This window comes from Podarcis cretensis (genome assembly GCF_951804945.1).
Source record: "Podarcis cretensis genome assembly, chromosome: 5".
In the NCBI taxonomy this organism is placed as follows: Eukaryota; Metazoa; Chordata; class Lepidosauria; order Squamata; family Lacertidae; genus Podarcis; species Podarcis cretensis.
In genome coordinates this window covers 1,219,493-1,233,344 of record NC_137174.1, presented here as the reverse complement: position 1 = coordinate 1,233,344, position 13,852 = coordinate 1,219,493, and the positions used below count along the sequence as shown (strand labels likewise).

The window sequence follows — 13,852 nt, the reverse complement described above, 5'->3', positions numbered from 1 at the left end:
TCTATCAGCCTCCTTTCTCTATTATGGGGATAATAAAACTGGCAAACCTTTCAGAGTTTCTGTAAAGACTGCAAGAAAAGAACATGCAAAAAATAATTTGAGCATTTGAAAAAATGCTAAGGCATATTCCATTCCTCTGCGGGAACAATAACCTGTACATTATCTAACACTGTATTTAAAGAGACTTGTTGAAGTTGTGTTAACATACACAACTTCAACAAGTCTCTTTAATACAAGTGTTAGACAATGTAACATCACCAATTTCTGTGTACAAAATACAGCATTTTTGCCCCAAAATGCTTTTCAAATGTATATCCCTCACTGCTAGCTCACAGGGCACCTGAAGCAACTGTGAGCTGGGTACCTTCTTTGGAGTTCTTTTATTCGAACCATCATATTGAGATGCCCTTGAGAGTATTGTTCAATCACATCACGCACATCATAAGGCTTCCGAGCTTGCTGTGAAAAGAGAACAAATGAAAATGGAAAAGGTGAGAGATATCCTGTTTTTGCATCACTTGCTTTGAGCCATATAGATATTAATACCGTAGATTCCGGCGTATTAGGCGACTGGGCATATTAGACGACCCCCCAAATTAGCAGCTGCAATTTGGGGATTTGTCCTAAAAGCCCAGTCGCCTAATATGCTGGGCAGCTCCGTGCCGGGAGAAAGCCGCCTGGCGCGGAGCTGAGCCTGTTGCTTGCTGCTGCTGCTGCTTCGGAAGGGGGGTGGGGGCCTCCGCCCCGCGCCACCCGTACCCGGCGACCCCTGACTTTTTAACCTCTTTTCCAGGGTTAAAAAGTCGCCTTATACACCGGAACCTACGGTACTTAAGGATTTGTGTAAGTACTTTCAGATCTTTCATGTACATTATCTTAATGCAGCACCCCTGCAAGATACATTGGCATTTTATCACATTTTCCTATTTCAGACAAGGAGTGGGAATAAGAGAAAATGGCTTGCCTAAGGTCAACAAGAGAGTTCATGGCAGACACAAGATTTGACCCAAGGACTTCCTGGTTGTAGCTCAATCTCTTAGCTACCATACCAAACAGGCTCAAACTTTACAAAATTTAGCATATTTTATTCACCTTTAAAGGGTTGGGGACACGAGTGGCGCTGTGGGTTAAACCACAGAGCCTAGGACTTGCCAATCAGAAGATTGGCGGTTCGAATCCCCACGACAGGGTGAGCTCCCGTTGCTCGGTCCCTGCTCCTGCCAACCTAGCAGTTCGAAAGCACGTCAGAGTGCAAGTAGATAAATACCGTATTTTTTGCTCTATAAGACTCACTTTTTCCCTCCTAAAAAGTAAGGGGAAATGTGTGTGCGTCTTATGGAGTGAATGCAGGCTGCGCAGCTATCCCAGAAGCCAGAACAGCAAGAGGGATCGCTGGTTTTGCTACTGCTCAGCGATCCCTCTTGCTGTTCTGGCTTCTGGGATTCAGAATATTTTTTTTCTTGTTTTCCTCCTCCAAAAACTAGGCGCGTCTTGTCGTCTGGTGCGTCTTATAGAGTGAAAAATACAGGGAAGGGAAACGGCATTTCCGTGCGCTGCTCTGGTTCGCCAGAAGCGGCTTAGTCATGCTGGCCACATGACCCAGAAGCTGTATGCCGGTTCCCTTGGCCAATAAAGTGAGATGAGTGCCGCAACCCCAGAGTCGGTCACAACTGGACCTAATGGTCAGGGGTCCCTTTACCTTTACCTTTATACACCTTTAAAACATTCTGGACATGTGGAAGCTTTACTTAAACAAGTCCTAGTCATTGGCCCTGATCTGTGCTTATCAGGGGTCGGAACATCCAGATCATATGCACAGACTGAGTGAGTGACTGATTCAAATCCAGCTGGAAACTGTGTACTATCATGCTATCTATACTGCCCTTTCACACTATTAAGCAAACACATACCCTTCAGTTAATTCCATTTGCTTTTGCAAAAGGCTGTGGCACAAATTGAGGGCAGGGAACAGAAAACAAATACACAAGTACAATCATTAATATATCAATCTCATATACAGTATATCTATGCTTCCACCCAACCCTCTTTACACATTCATCGCATGTAGAGCCTCAGCATCGAGAGGGGCCCAGGAGCCATGCTGTTGGCTCTCACCTCTGAAGCTGGAGGGACCCTTCCCCTCCTCAGACACAGGCCATGTAGGCTTCACTTAGGCGTGCTTGTCAGGGATGGGGCCTGTGAAGGTGGTGGGGGAGTGGCAAGGGGTGTGACCCCCCCGGCCCACCTAATGTTTGCACATGCAGAGCCTCTTCATGCCATCAATGTATAAAGAAGCTTTAGGAACACATTTAGTAACACATAGGTGTCTGATAGTGCAAAGCATAGCATAATACCGGGGATAAACAATTGCCTGTACAAAAGATTGTTGCTGGTCACCAAAGAAGTGACATATTATTTTATATCACATTATGAAATTCAGCACCCAGCCAATGACTGCATCATCTGGAATCGAAAGGTTTAAAGTGCCCCTCTAAGTCATTGAAAAGTTCTCCAGACCATAATCCACCTTTTCTCTTTATACTTAGGATAAACTTCAGATTGCTTCTTTAATTGATATAACCTGCTGAATACATATAGAGTTTTAGCTACACGAGGACTTAGGACTGTGATGGCCAAACTTGGCCCTCCAGCTGTTTTGGGACTACAACTCCCATCATCCCTAGCTAACAGGACCAGTGGTCAGGGATGATGGGAATTGTAGTCCCAAAACAGCTGGAGGGCCAAGTTTGGCCATCACTGACTTAGGATAATGATTCACCCATATGTAAGCCACAGTGTAATATGAGGTTATGTACCACAGAAATCCAGGTTTGCCATGGCATGGACAGAATCCATAAGATAAAGAAATGCTGAGTTACATGATGCGGTCAGATACTATACCCTTAGTTTGGAAGTGTGGCAGGTAGAAGATGGAGGCAATGTCCAGAAGGGGCAGCAACCTACTGACAGGAGTAGCCCTCTCCTTCTCTCCCCGTCTCCTTGATTGCAGTTACTCTGTCCTTCTGAGACTCCCATTCCCCGTTCCCACCCCCTTAACCCTTCAGAAGAAGATTGAGGAAATTTTCTAGGCAATTTCCAGTTAAAAAATAGCACTCAAGCCTTCAAACACCCTTCTTTCCTTGACATTAGAGACACCTAGTTGCCTTGGTTCCCACAAGAATCCACAGCTAGCACTTCATTTTACTCTGAATTGTGCCTGGAGGCATTCAGGACGCTTTCAGCTAATCACACTGCTGCTGCAGTTCCATTTGGGCAAGGGGCAGGGAGACAGAAGTTTAGCCAACACACCACTTTGGAGACTCAGCAGGAGACTGGCGTAAAGAACGAGGAGGGAACTATGACATCATAAATTGGTTCTTGAGCTGTGCTGTGACAAAAGGACTAGTACCTTTTTTGAAGCGCAGCACAGAAATCTCCCCACCCACCTCTTAGACCTCGCCATTTCTGCCCACCTCAGAGGCCCTAACCTTGCTGTTTCTCCCCACCATCACCACTTACATCTGTGTGTGTCAGTCTGTGTATATCAGGTTGTCTGAGTGTATCTCTAGGTCAAGTGTATGCTGCCTGCTGTAACCTTGGGCTCTGCCTACCCTTAGCTCCACTCAGGGCCAGACCACCCAGGAGGCGACTGCCTCAGGCAGCAGGATCCAAAGGGACAGCAAATTTGGACTCCCATGAATGCACCGCCTACTGCAGCTGCAGAAGCGGCAGTGACAGCTGCAATGTGCTCTTTGGAGGCCACATCTGCTAACTCCTCTGCAGCCCCCAACCCATGCCACCTCTACAGTGGTCTCTTGGCAAACAGGAGGCACTGCCGGTATCTTCCCACCTTTGTTCCTGATGTAGATCTTCCATGACTGGGGAGAAGCACCTCAACCTGCTGTTGGTTGCCCTTTCCTGCCCTTTACCTCAACAGACCCATGAGAAATCACCTACCACTGTTCAACACACTTTATTAACAGCATGTCTTCTCTTCACAGCTCAATTGATGGACAACCACATAAGTGTACCAAAGGCTGGTTCAAGCAATCAGTCTTGCCTCATCACCACTTACTCCATTGCAGCGAAATGAACGAAAGAACCGTGCAGCCTGTTGCCAGCACATGGCAATTCACATCTGACACATGCAACTGCAGACAAGCTAAAAAACCCCAAACACAACTCATTGGATGGAGTGGAAGAAGGAGGTGGTGGTGACAGCAGCAAGTGTGGGAGAGGCAGGGAATTAGGCAGAGTCTCATATGCTCATTTATTCAAGAGCACCTGAAGTGGATTTCTAGCAGAGTGAGTTCTTTTTATATTGCCATGTGTGTGTGTGTGTGTGGTAAAATAACTTTCAAAATCCTTCCCCCAACCCTATGCTAAAGAAATTCAACCAGGTAGACAAGCTTAGCCTGCCAGATTCCCTTTTGTCGGGAGAACAGGCCTTTGCATAGCTAAATAGCAGCTAGAGAGCTTCCCTGCCCTGCCCTGCCCTGCCTCCTCCCTGGCTGGATGCAATGTCACCAAGGTGTCAGTGGGCAAAAAACGTCATGCCATGAACCAACCATTTTGTGCTGTCATGGAAATGGCGCAAGTCTCCGGCAACCTTCATTCAGTTCCAAGTGAACGAATCCTAGGCCACACATGGGCCCATGAAATGTCTGAGCTCAGAGAAGAAAATGGGGTGTGTATAACAATATATTGTGAGTGATATCCAACAAAGTAGTTTCATTAGTGAACTCTGGCTGTGCAACTGATTGTCCAGCAAACTATGGTCATTTCAAAATGGCATATTTGGAAAGACAATTAAGCTATTTTACAGGCAAAAGTTCAACTCTTTGCTCATTTTCACAATGACACCCCTTTTGGCCTACACGCAAGTTTGGTGATAACTACTTCAGAATGAAACAAGTTTTGTAATACTGGATGTGGGGTGGGCATGGGACCCCATTTCTGCATACAGATTTAATATACAAGTTAGCAGGGAGTTTGACTGGACAGCTGTCATGGTCCCCTCCAACTCTACAATTCAACGACTAAAGTTTAAAGGGGAAACAGGAGAACAAGCAAGCAAAAGCATTAATTAGCTACCTGACTGTTTTGTTGCTAAAAACACAAGGGCTGGCCAAGACACTAAAAATGAACCCCCAAAAAGAGAAAAAATGAACCTGGAAAATTTGCATGACAATGCTATTATTCATGGAGGAAACACAGGAAAAGGAGGTGAAGATTGTGCTCTCTTTGTTTTTTGCTGTCTTTGAATCTACTTTATCTCCAAGGGGAATCTGGGGGTGGCAATGGGTCCCTCTTTTGGCTGTGGGTCAAGGGACCAGAAAAAAGACTAGAGAAGGTACAGTGAAAATTTTAGTAACTGAAAAAGAAGTAACAACGGCTTGTTAGTTTTGTCTGTTTTCTCTCTGCCACCAGCCTAGGGCAGAGATATTAGCATGCATTAAACCTTCCAGCATGTGATGGAGTCATGCTTGGAGTGCAGCCATGGGATCCTAGAAATTCCAGATAAAAGCAGAGAGGAAAAACTAAACTTGCAAAGAACAAGAACAACAAGAACAACAAGTAGAGGAAACAGACCCCCTTTCTCCCACCACCACCACCACTACAAAGAGAAACAGAAACCCATCCAAACAAAATTGTTTTAGGTAATCTTCAGCAGTCTGGGCCTACCTGGGCCTTGGTTTTGGGGAACACGGCTTCACTGTTTTCTTGACATGTGGTATGTGCTTGGAGGGAAGGGATGGACTATTATACTTTCAATTTTTTAAGGCTCCGAATTTATTGCTTTCTGCAACTTCCTGCTTACAGACGCTGACACATCGTTATTTCTGGCCAGGAAAAGCAGACTATTGCAACTGTGCCAGTATCACTCTCTGGACTTGACTGGCAGAGATGCTTTGAGAGCTGTTTGTCTAAGTGTAACCCTCCCTCGCACCCAACCCCTCAAATCTATTTTTTTGGGCTCTCTATTGTATCACAATGGCTCAATGCCTAGCTGTTCTAACAAAGGTTTGGGAAACAAAACCAGAAAAAGAGAGAGGAGGCTACCCAAAAGCATAATTAATCTTCTTCCTTCCTAATAAACCTCTCTTTGTTCATATAAAATCATCCACATTAGAATGTGCAGGCTGTAGAGTACAGTGGTGCCTCGCAAGACGAAAAGAATCCGTTCCGCGATTCTCTTCGTCTAGCGGTTTTTTCGTCTTGCGAAGCAAGCCCATTGACGGCTTAGCGGATTAGCGCTATTAGCGGCTTAGCAGCTTTTAGTGGCTTTTAGCGGCTTATCAGCTTAGCGGATAAGCAGATAAGCGGCTTAGCGGCTTAGAAAAGGGGGGGGGGAGGAAAAAAATGTCGGAAAAACTCGCAAGACATTTCGTCTTGCGAAGCAAGCCCATAGGGAAATTTGTTTTGCGAAGCGCCTCCAAAACGGAAAACCCTTTCGTCTAGCGGGTTTTTTGTCTTGCGAGGCATTCGTCTTGCGGGGCACCACTGTAATGACTAAGCTGCCCAGTCAGAGGCGGAGAATGGCTCAAATCCTAAACACACAATGGAAACAAAAAATGGGGAGGGGCACTAACCTGGCATCCTCTGCAGGTCTTTTTAAGCATAAACACAGAAAAATAAAGAACTACAACAAAACCGTTTTGTGATCTAAGCCAATTACTCACTCATTCCAAAGTGAGAGATCTGCTACATGAAACACAGCTGTTGTGTGCAAGGCAGGTTCTGAAGGGAGGGGGGAGAAATTTGATTCTGTTCCCATTTAAAGGCAAACCTACCCCATTTGGACTTTCCAAAACAATACAAGAACTGAAACACAGCCGCCCTTTGAAACTTGCACTCTTCCAAAATTTTGCAATGCCTTGCTCCAGCAAAGCAATGTGTACACAAATGCATATACTAGGGTAAAGTGCTTTGCCAAAAATGGTTCACTAGTCAAAACTGCATATAAAAATGTGCATGTAAGGATAAAAAGGTAAAGGTAAAGGGACCCCTGACAATTAAGTCCAGTCGCGAACGACTCTGGGGTTGCGGCGCTCATCTTGTTTTATTGGCTTAGGGAGCCGGCGTACAGCTTCCGGGTCATGTGGCCAGCATGACTAAGCCTCTTCTGGTGAACCAGAGCAGCACACGGAAACGCCGTTTAACTTCCCGTCGGAGCGGTACCTATTTATCAACTTGCACTTTGACGTGCTTTCGAACTGCTAGGTTGGCAGGAGCAGGGACCGAGCAACGAGAGCTCACCCCGTCGTGGGGATTCGAACCGTCGACCTTTGATTGGCAAACCCAAGTGGCTCAGTGGTTTAACCCACAGCGCAAATTCACACTAAAATGCGGATGAATTTTCACACTGTATTTTTTAAAAATTACAAACTGATATAAAATGTGCAAAGCCAAACTTTAGATTGGAAAAATTAGAGACAAAGAAAAAACAAAATTTACAGAGAATGCTGAAGTCTCCCCAGGGACAGGCAGAGAAAGCTGGAGGGGATCTGGGCCACAGTCTGCCTTTCTTACTAGGCTTTTTGTCTCTCTGCTTATCTCTGTTTAGTAACTAATTTTTCTTATGGACTGAAATGGGGAGGAGAACAGATAGTGAGGCATATTAACAACAACAATAACAACAAATAGGTAGTCAGAAAACTGTGTATTCCCATTCAGTTTTCTTTGCCTGTTTTTGAGAGAGAAACTTCAGAACCCCCAGCAGTGAGAGCTTACATGCAATGTCTCTGTGTTACATAATAATAATAATAATAATAATATTTTTTATTTATACCCCGCCCTCCCTGGCCAAGGCCGGGCTCAGGGCGGCTAACAAGCAATAATAAAAAAACAAGTTGAATGATTACAACTTAAAAATAAAATTAAAATACAACATTAAAATATTGAAACATTAAAATATTAAAATGTAGCCTCATCGCAGGAGGAGAAAGGAAAATAAAAAAGAAAGAGAGGGAGGGAATCAAAATGGCTCCAAGCCAAAGGCCAGGCGGAACAACTCTGTCTTACAGGCCCTGCGGAAAGAAATCAGATCCCACAGGGCCCCGGTCTCATGAGGCAGAGCGTTCCACCAGACCGGAGCCAGAGTTGAAAAGACACTGGCTCTGGTTGAAGCCAATCTAACTTCCTTAGGGCCCGGGACCACTAGGGTGTTGCTATTTATGGACCTTGAGGCTCTCCGTGGGGCATACCAGGAGAGGCTGTCCCGTAGGTACGAGGGTCCTAGGCCGTGAAGGGCTTGAAAGGTCAAAAGCAGCACCTTAAATCTGACCCTGTACTCCACCAGGAGCCAGTGCAGCTTGAAAAGCACTGTGTGAATATGCTCCCATGGCAGAGACCCCGTGAGGAGCCTCGCTGCAGCATTCTGCACCCGCTGGAGTTTCTGGGACAGCTTCAAGGGCAGCCCCGCGTAGAGTGAATTACAGTAGTCAAGCCTGGAGTATAACATGTGGAGTATAACACATAGCCAGGCTCTGAATACCAAGCTCCAAGGGTTTGAGTGCATGTGATTTTCATGCATACTCAGAACCCTTGGAACCAAACCTCTGCATACAATGAGGGATTACTGTTAATGACGGGGAAAATAAGTGCATTGTGTGTGATCTGTATTGGTGGCACAATGTAAGTCAGTGTAAAAATGAAATTGCAAACTTTAAAAAATAGATTCAAACATAAAACAATGTTCACAGTAATTAGTCTCTATAATACTAGAAGTAATCAAGGTCCTGTCTGAACAATCTGGAGCTATGCAGTTTGGTGCCTAGGCAGAGGGTTGGGTGGGTGTTGGTGTTTCTTTTTTACACATTTCACCTCAAATACCTTTTCCACAGTACATATGTTATGGACTACTTGGTTCTGTTGCTGTTGCCATTTATTACCTGAAATTTCCTCCGGGCTACAAAATACTGCATTCTCCTGATGACTTTGACAGCTGTTCGGTGTGCTTCTGTTAGCCTACAAAACAAACCAGGCACACATTTTCCCCCCAAAGATTTTAAAACACAAAGCTTTTCAGTGCAAATTCGCAATAGTATATTAAGCATACATGCCCCTTTAGATGTTTGTGCTTTGTCTTTCCTGCTTCAATTTTGTATAGGAGCCTTCAAGTTTCTGACAGCTGAGATCCACTTGTGCAGAATGGAGGCATGCTGTGCTCATAACCAAAATGCTTTAGAGTGTGAAAGAGAAATAATTACCTGCCTTCAAAGGAGCTCACTATCTGCTTCTGTGCCTGTCTGTGTCTCTGCATGAGTGACTGGTCTGACCATCGCTCCTCCTGGTTGGAAGATGGCAAGTTCAAACAGTGGATCATGCAGAGAAACAGTAGGTCAGGTACTGGAGGCTTCTATCATCCTGCAGCTACTCAACTAGCATTTCTTATGGCATGCTGGTGTGCCCTGGCATAGTTTGAGAATTAGTGGTTTAAGGTGTTAAACAAAAATAGATAAATCTGAAGTATAGAAAATTCTGGAGATTAGGAGAAATTGCCATCAGTGCAAGCAAGGCACAATGTAGGCAAATGTGGAGCATTGTGACACTCTTCATATTCTTTGAAGGTACCCACAAGTTTCTACTACAAAGAAATTAAAATGCGGCCAGATATTTGGACACTTGAAGTTATAACAAAAAACCTTTCCTAGAAAGATGCTGGTCTTTATTTCATCATTGCAAATGAGTTCACGAAAGTTATTAAACCAGAAACATTATTGCCAGCCTATCTGCCCACACTAGCTTGTGACAGTTGCTTGTGACACACCAAAACTCTGGCAAAACCAGGTGGTTAATCAAAGCTTTCCTGCTTGATCCTTAGAAACCACAGCTGACCAGGCAAATTACTATTTACAAGCATGCTTAATTTTAAAAACAAAATTATTTCACATATTTCACATGTAAAGAGTGTGCTTCTCCTTATACTGGGTTGATAAGGGTAACCTGGGCAGGCCCAAACAGAAATTGTACGCAATAAAGTCAGTTGTGTATGCCCACTTCTACTTAATGCAAAATCTCTTCCTGGAGATATTAGGAGAGCATTTTGCTCTTACACATTTGGGGATTGTAAACCTTTATGCTCTGCTTGTGAACACCCAAAGGCACCTGGCTAGCCACAAAAGAAAATCACCTTCAAAGGGGAGAAATTGAGTATAAATATCCCTTCCTTTGAGCATCTCTCACTCTTTCATTCTGACTCATCCTGGACCACTAAATTTTCTGTGAGCTGGCATGAAAGGGGACTTACTCTCCCCCTTAATGTGGCATTTGTTGCAAAGGGAACTAAGGTGAACAACTTAACAATCATACTCAGTTTCTGCTACATACAGGTCAGGCTTAGCTTCCCCTTCTGAGCAGAGCAAAATTATTGCATGTGTCTGTTGGGATATGAGTACTATGCAGCTGAGAACAAGCAGCTCGATGTTTACATCACATGGTGGAGCTGACTGTGAGACCGGAAGCTCCAGGGAATTCACAGGGATTTGCTCTTTGTGTAATATGAGACCTTCCTGTTGCTTTTGTGAAGGAAGTCTCTTGCAGTTGCTTGGAGGAGACTGAACTGAACAGACATGCTTTTGTACAGATGTATAGACAGAAATAAACCGTAGATGAAACAGACTTTCTGACTATCTTCTTTCTCCTGCTGGTATGCAAGGATGAAAGGGGGTGTGCATCTTCCACGCTGGGAGATGTCACCTATCAAGGTCTTCCTGGACTGCAAGGATGCCAGCCAGGGTAGATCACCGGTAAACAAGCCCCGGGAGCCAGGGAGAGGGGCCAGCCTCTCCCGAGGGGGCAAGTTTTCCAACAGTGTCTACATTTCCTGTCTTACTGAGGAGTCCTGATCTGCACTAGATTGCAGCTTGGGGAGGGGCAGCAGACCTTTTCCTGTTTAACCTCAGCACACCTAGGCACACTGTGGTTCAGCATGGGTGGGTATGGCCTTCCCGCGAGGGAGCCAATCAGAGAGAAGAAGAAGAGTTTGGATTTGATATCCCACTTTATCACTACCTGAAGGAGTCTCAAAGCGGCTAACAATCTCCTTTCCCTTCCTCCCCCACAACAAACACCTTGTGAGGTGAGTGAGGCTGAGAGACTTCAGAGAAGTGTGACTGGCCCAAGGTCACCCAGCAGCTGCATGTGGAGGAGCAGGGAATCAAACCCGGTTCACCAGATTACGAGTCCACTGCTCTTAACCACTACACCACGCTGCTCTGGCTCTTCTTGGCAGGGCCTCAGAGTGGACCTGATTGAAAACTTCCTCTGCTGGGTCCTAAGAGATAAGAGGAGGCTGCACCTACTCTCTCCACCTTTGTTCCTAAGGGCTTTGCCATCACCTACTCCTTTACTCCATTTGTAGTTTAACCCAGTGGGGTCTCTTTTTAGACGTGTATGCCACCTGCAACATTGCTATAGAGATCAGTTGGTCATGGGTTTTCAGGACCAGGGATACATTTTTACTCACAAATGGATTGACTATTGCTATGCGGAGTTTGTGCCTGTTTCATAGCAATAGCACATATTTGCATTTTGTTCTTTATTCTATGCATGTCACAACTTGTAAAGTATGGGTGAGTTTTTCTCTCAATTTTGCTGCTTTCTCTTTTTGTAAACCGCTTTATTTATCAAATAAATAAATAAATAAATAAATAAATACAGGTGGGATAGTCATTGGGCTGGATCCTTAGGAGGGACAGAGACAGGGACACCTTGTCCCACCCCAATGCTAGAGTAAGGGATCTTGGAGGGTGGCGCTTTCTGTCCAGAAGTCCAGCTCAGGGGCTGACAAGCCATAATGCACCTTTACCTGAGGTTGCCTCAAACAGACCACTGGAAGCAGTGCAAACTGTTGTGGACCCTAACATTAGGCAGCCTCTGTGGGCTGACAGCACACTGACCATCACTTGGGCTGCTCGATCAAGTGATCCATGCCAATGCCAATGCCAATGCCAATGCCTCTTCCCTGCACTCAATTCAGCTGTCACCTTATTTCATCTCAGAACTGGCTGTTCTATTTCTGCTCCTCCTCCTTGTTTTGACAACATAAGGCCCACAATCAAGCAATAGCAGTGTCCAATTTCCTTTTCACAATCTTGTCTTAAATACAGTAATTTGGGGTGTTTACAGGAAAGGTGCCTTCCTCCTCCTCCTTTTAAAAAGATCAAGCTTTTATTTCCATTCTGCGTCAGGAATGGACACCTCCCTTGATGCAAATAAAGACAGAGAAAATCGTTGGGGTTAAACCATTCTCTGAATTCCTCTCTTGGCTTGGGAGGAATGGGCTTTCACCTGGGCTTTGCCCTGAGGTCTGGCACTCACTTCCTCATGGAATGCAAGAGCAGGCAAAGGCACTGGATGCAGAAGCAGGCTGTCTGCTGCAACCCTCCGACTCCATTTCTGGAAGCAGAGGTTATCCTACTAATTGGATTTTTTAAATTGGCTTTAAAGTAATGGCACGGGCTGGAAAGAGATGTGACTGTAAACTGCAAGACATTCAGCTGAGATAAGATTTTATTTGGTGCGAGAGATGGCTGGGGAGAGGGGAGCCCACGGTTTGTTTATTTTAAGCTTCTCTTTATATTTATGATTCGGCAACCCTCTGTGGAATGTAAGCTAAAAAATATTTACGAGTGAGGAGGAAATAATTGGAGTTATACTGAGATCAATATAGCAATAATGGAGACTGTATGTGACTTGAAATGAAAAAGGAGGGCGAGGGAGAAGCTCAAGTATGAACATGATGGGAACATAGAGTTGTTCCTCCCACCTCCACTTAAAACATCGAAAAAGAGATTTGTTTGTGCTTCTGACGGAATGTAATTAAAGATAAAGGATAATTGGCTATAAATCTCAGCTGTAAAGATGAAAAGAATCCATGGGAAATAGCCCACTTTCCTAGGCTGAGGGGGGAAATGGCGAAGACCTGCAACACAGTATTACTAGTGAGACAGAATGGTTTTTAGCAGGCTGTCGCCTGTTCTGAGACATCGAAGCAAAAGGGACGGAGAGCTAAGACCTTTGAGAAACTTCCGAGATTCAATTCTGCCACAAGTCATGATGGGAGACAACATTGGGAAAGTGAAAGAGACAATACCATAGATGGTCAGAAGGAATCTCCATGGACATAACAGTTTTTCAAAGAGGGACAAAGATGAAAGCTGTTTCCCAGTTCTGCTGGATCTCTCAGTGGCTTTTGACACCATCAACCAGGGCATCCTTCTGGATCATCTAGAGGGGCTGGGAGCTGGGGGCACTGTCATACAGTGGTTCCGCTCCTTCCTCCTGGGCCATGTTCTGAAAGTGGTGGGGGGGATGAGTGTTCGGACCCCTGGGCTCTCACTTGTGGGGTGCCTCAGAGTTCTGTCCTCTCCCCCATGCTTTTCAACATTTACATGCAGCCACTGGGAGAGATCATCAGGAGGTTTGGGCTGGGTGTTCATCAGTATGCGAATGATACCCAGCTCTACCTCTCTTTTAAGTCAGAACCAGTGAAGGCGGTGAAGGTCCTGTGTGAGTGTCTGGAGGCGGTTGGAAGATGGATGGCAGCTAAGAGATTGAGGATGAATCTTGACAAGACAGAAGTACTGTTTTGGGGGGACAGGGGGTGGGCAGGTGTGGAGGACTCCGTGGTCCTGAATGGGGTAACTGTGCCCCTAAAGAACGAGGTGCGTAGCCTAAGAGTCGTTTTGGACTCGCAGCTGTCCATGGAGTTGCAGGTGAATTCTGTGTCCAGGGCAGCTGTCTCCCAGCTCCATTTGGTACACAGACTGAGACCCTACCTGCCTACAGACTGTGTTGCCAGAGTGGTGCATGCTCTAGTTATCTCCCGCTTGGACTACTGCAATGC

General features: G+C 45.3%; 1 protein-coding gene across 7 annotated transcripts in view; it reads right to left on the bottom strand.

The window, feature by feature from the left end:
- Positions 1 to 13,852, bottom strand: part of LOC307215684 (potassium voltage-gated channel subfamily KQT member 1-like) — a 373,811-nt gene that overhangs the window by 159,671 nt on the left and 200,288 nt on the right. For all 7 annotated transcript variants that reach the window (XM_079975199.1, XM_079975202.1, XM_079975201.1 and 4 more), the window contains 2 exons: positions 8,895 to 8,970; positions 365 to 459 (listed from right to left, as the gene is read on the bottom strand). In XM_079975199.1, coding sequence (XP_079831325.1) covers positions 365 to 459; positions 8,895 to 8,970 — 171 coding nt within the window. The remainder of the gene's footprint in view (positions 1 to 364; positions 460 to 8,894; positions 8,971 to 13,852) is intronic.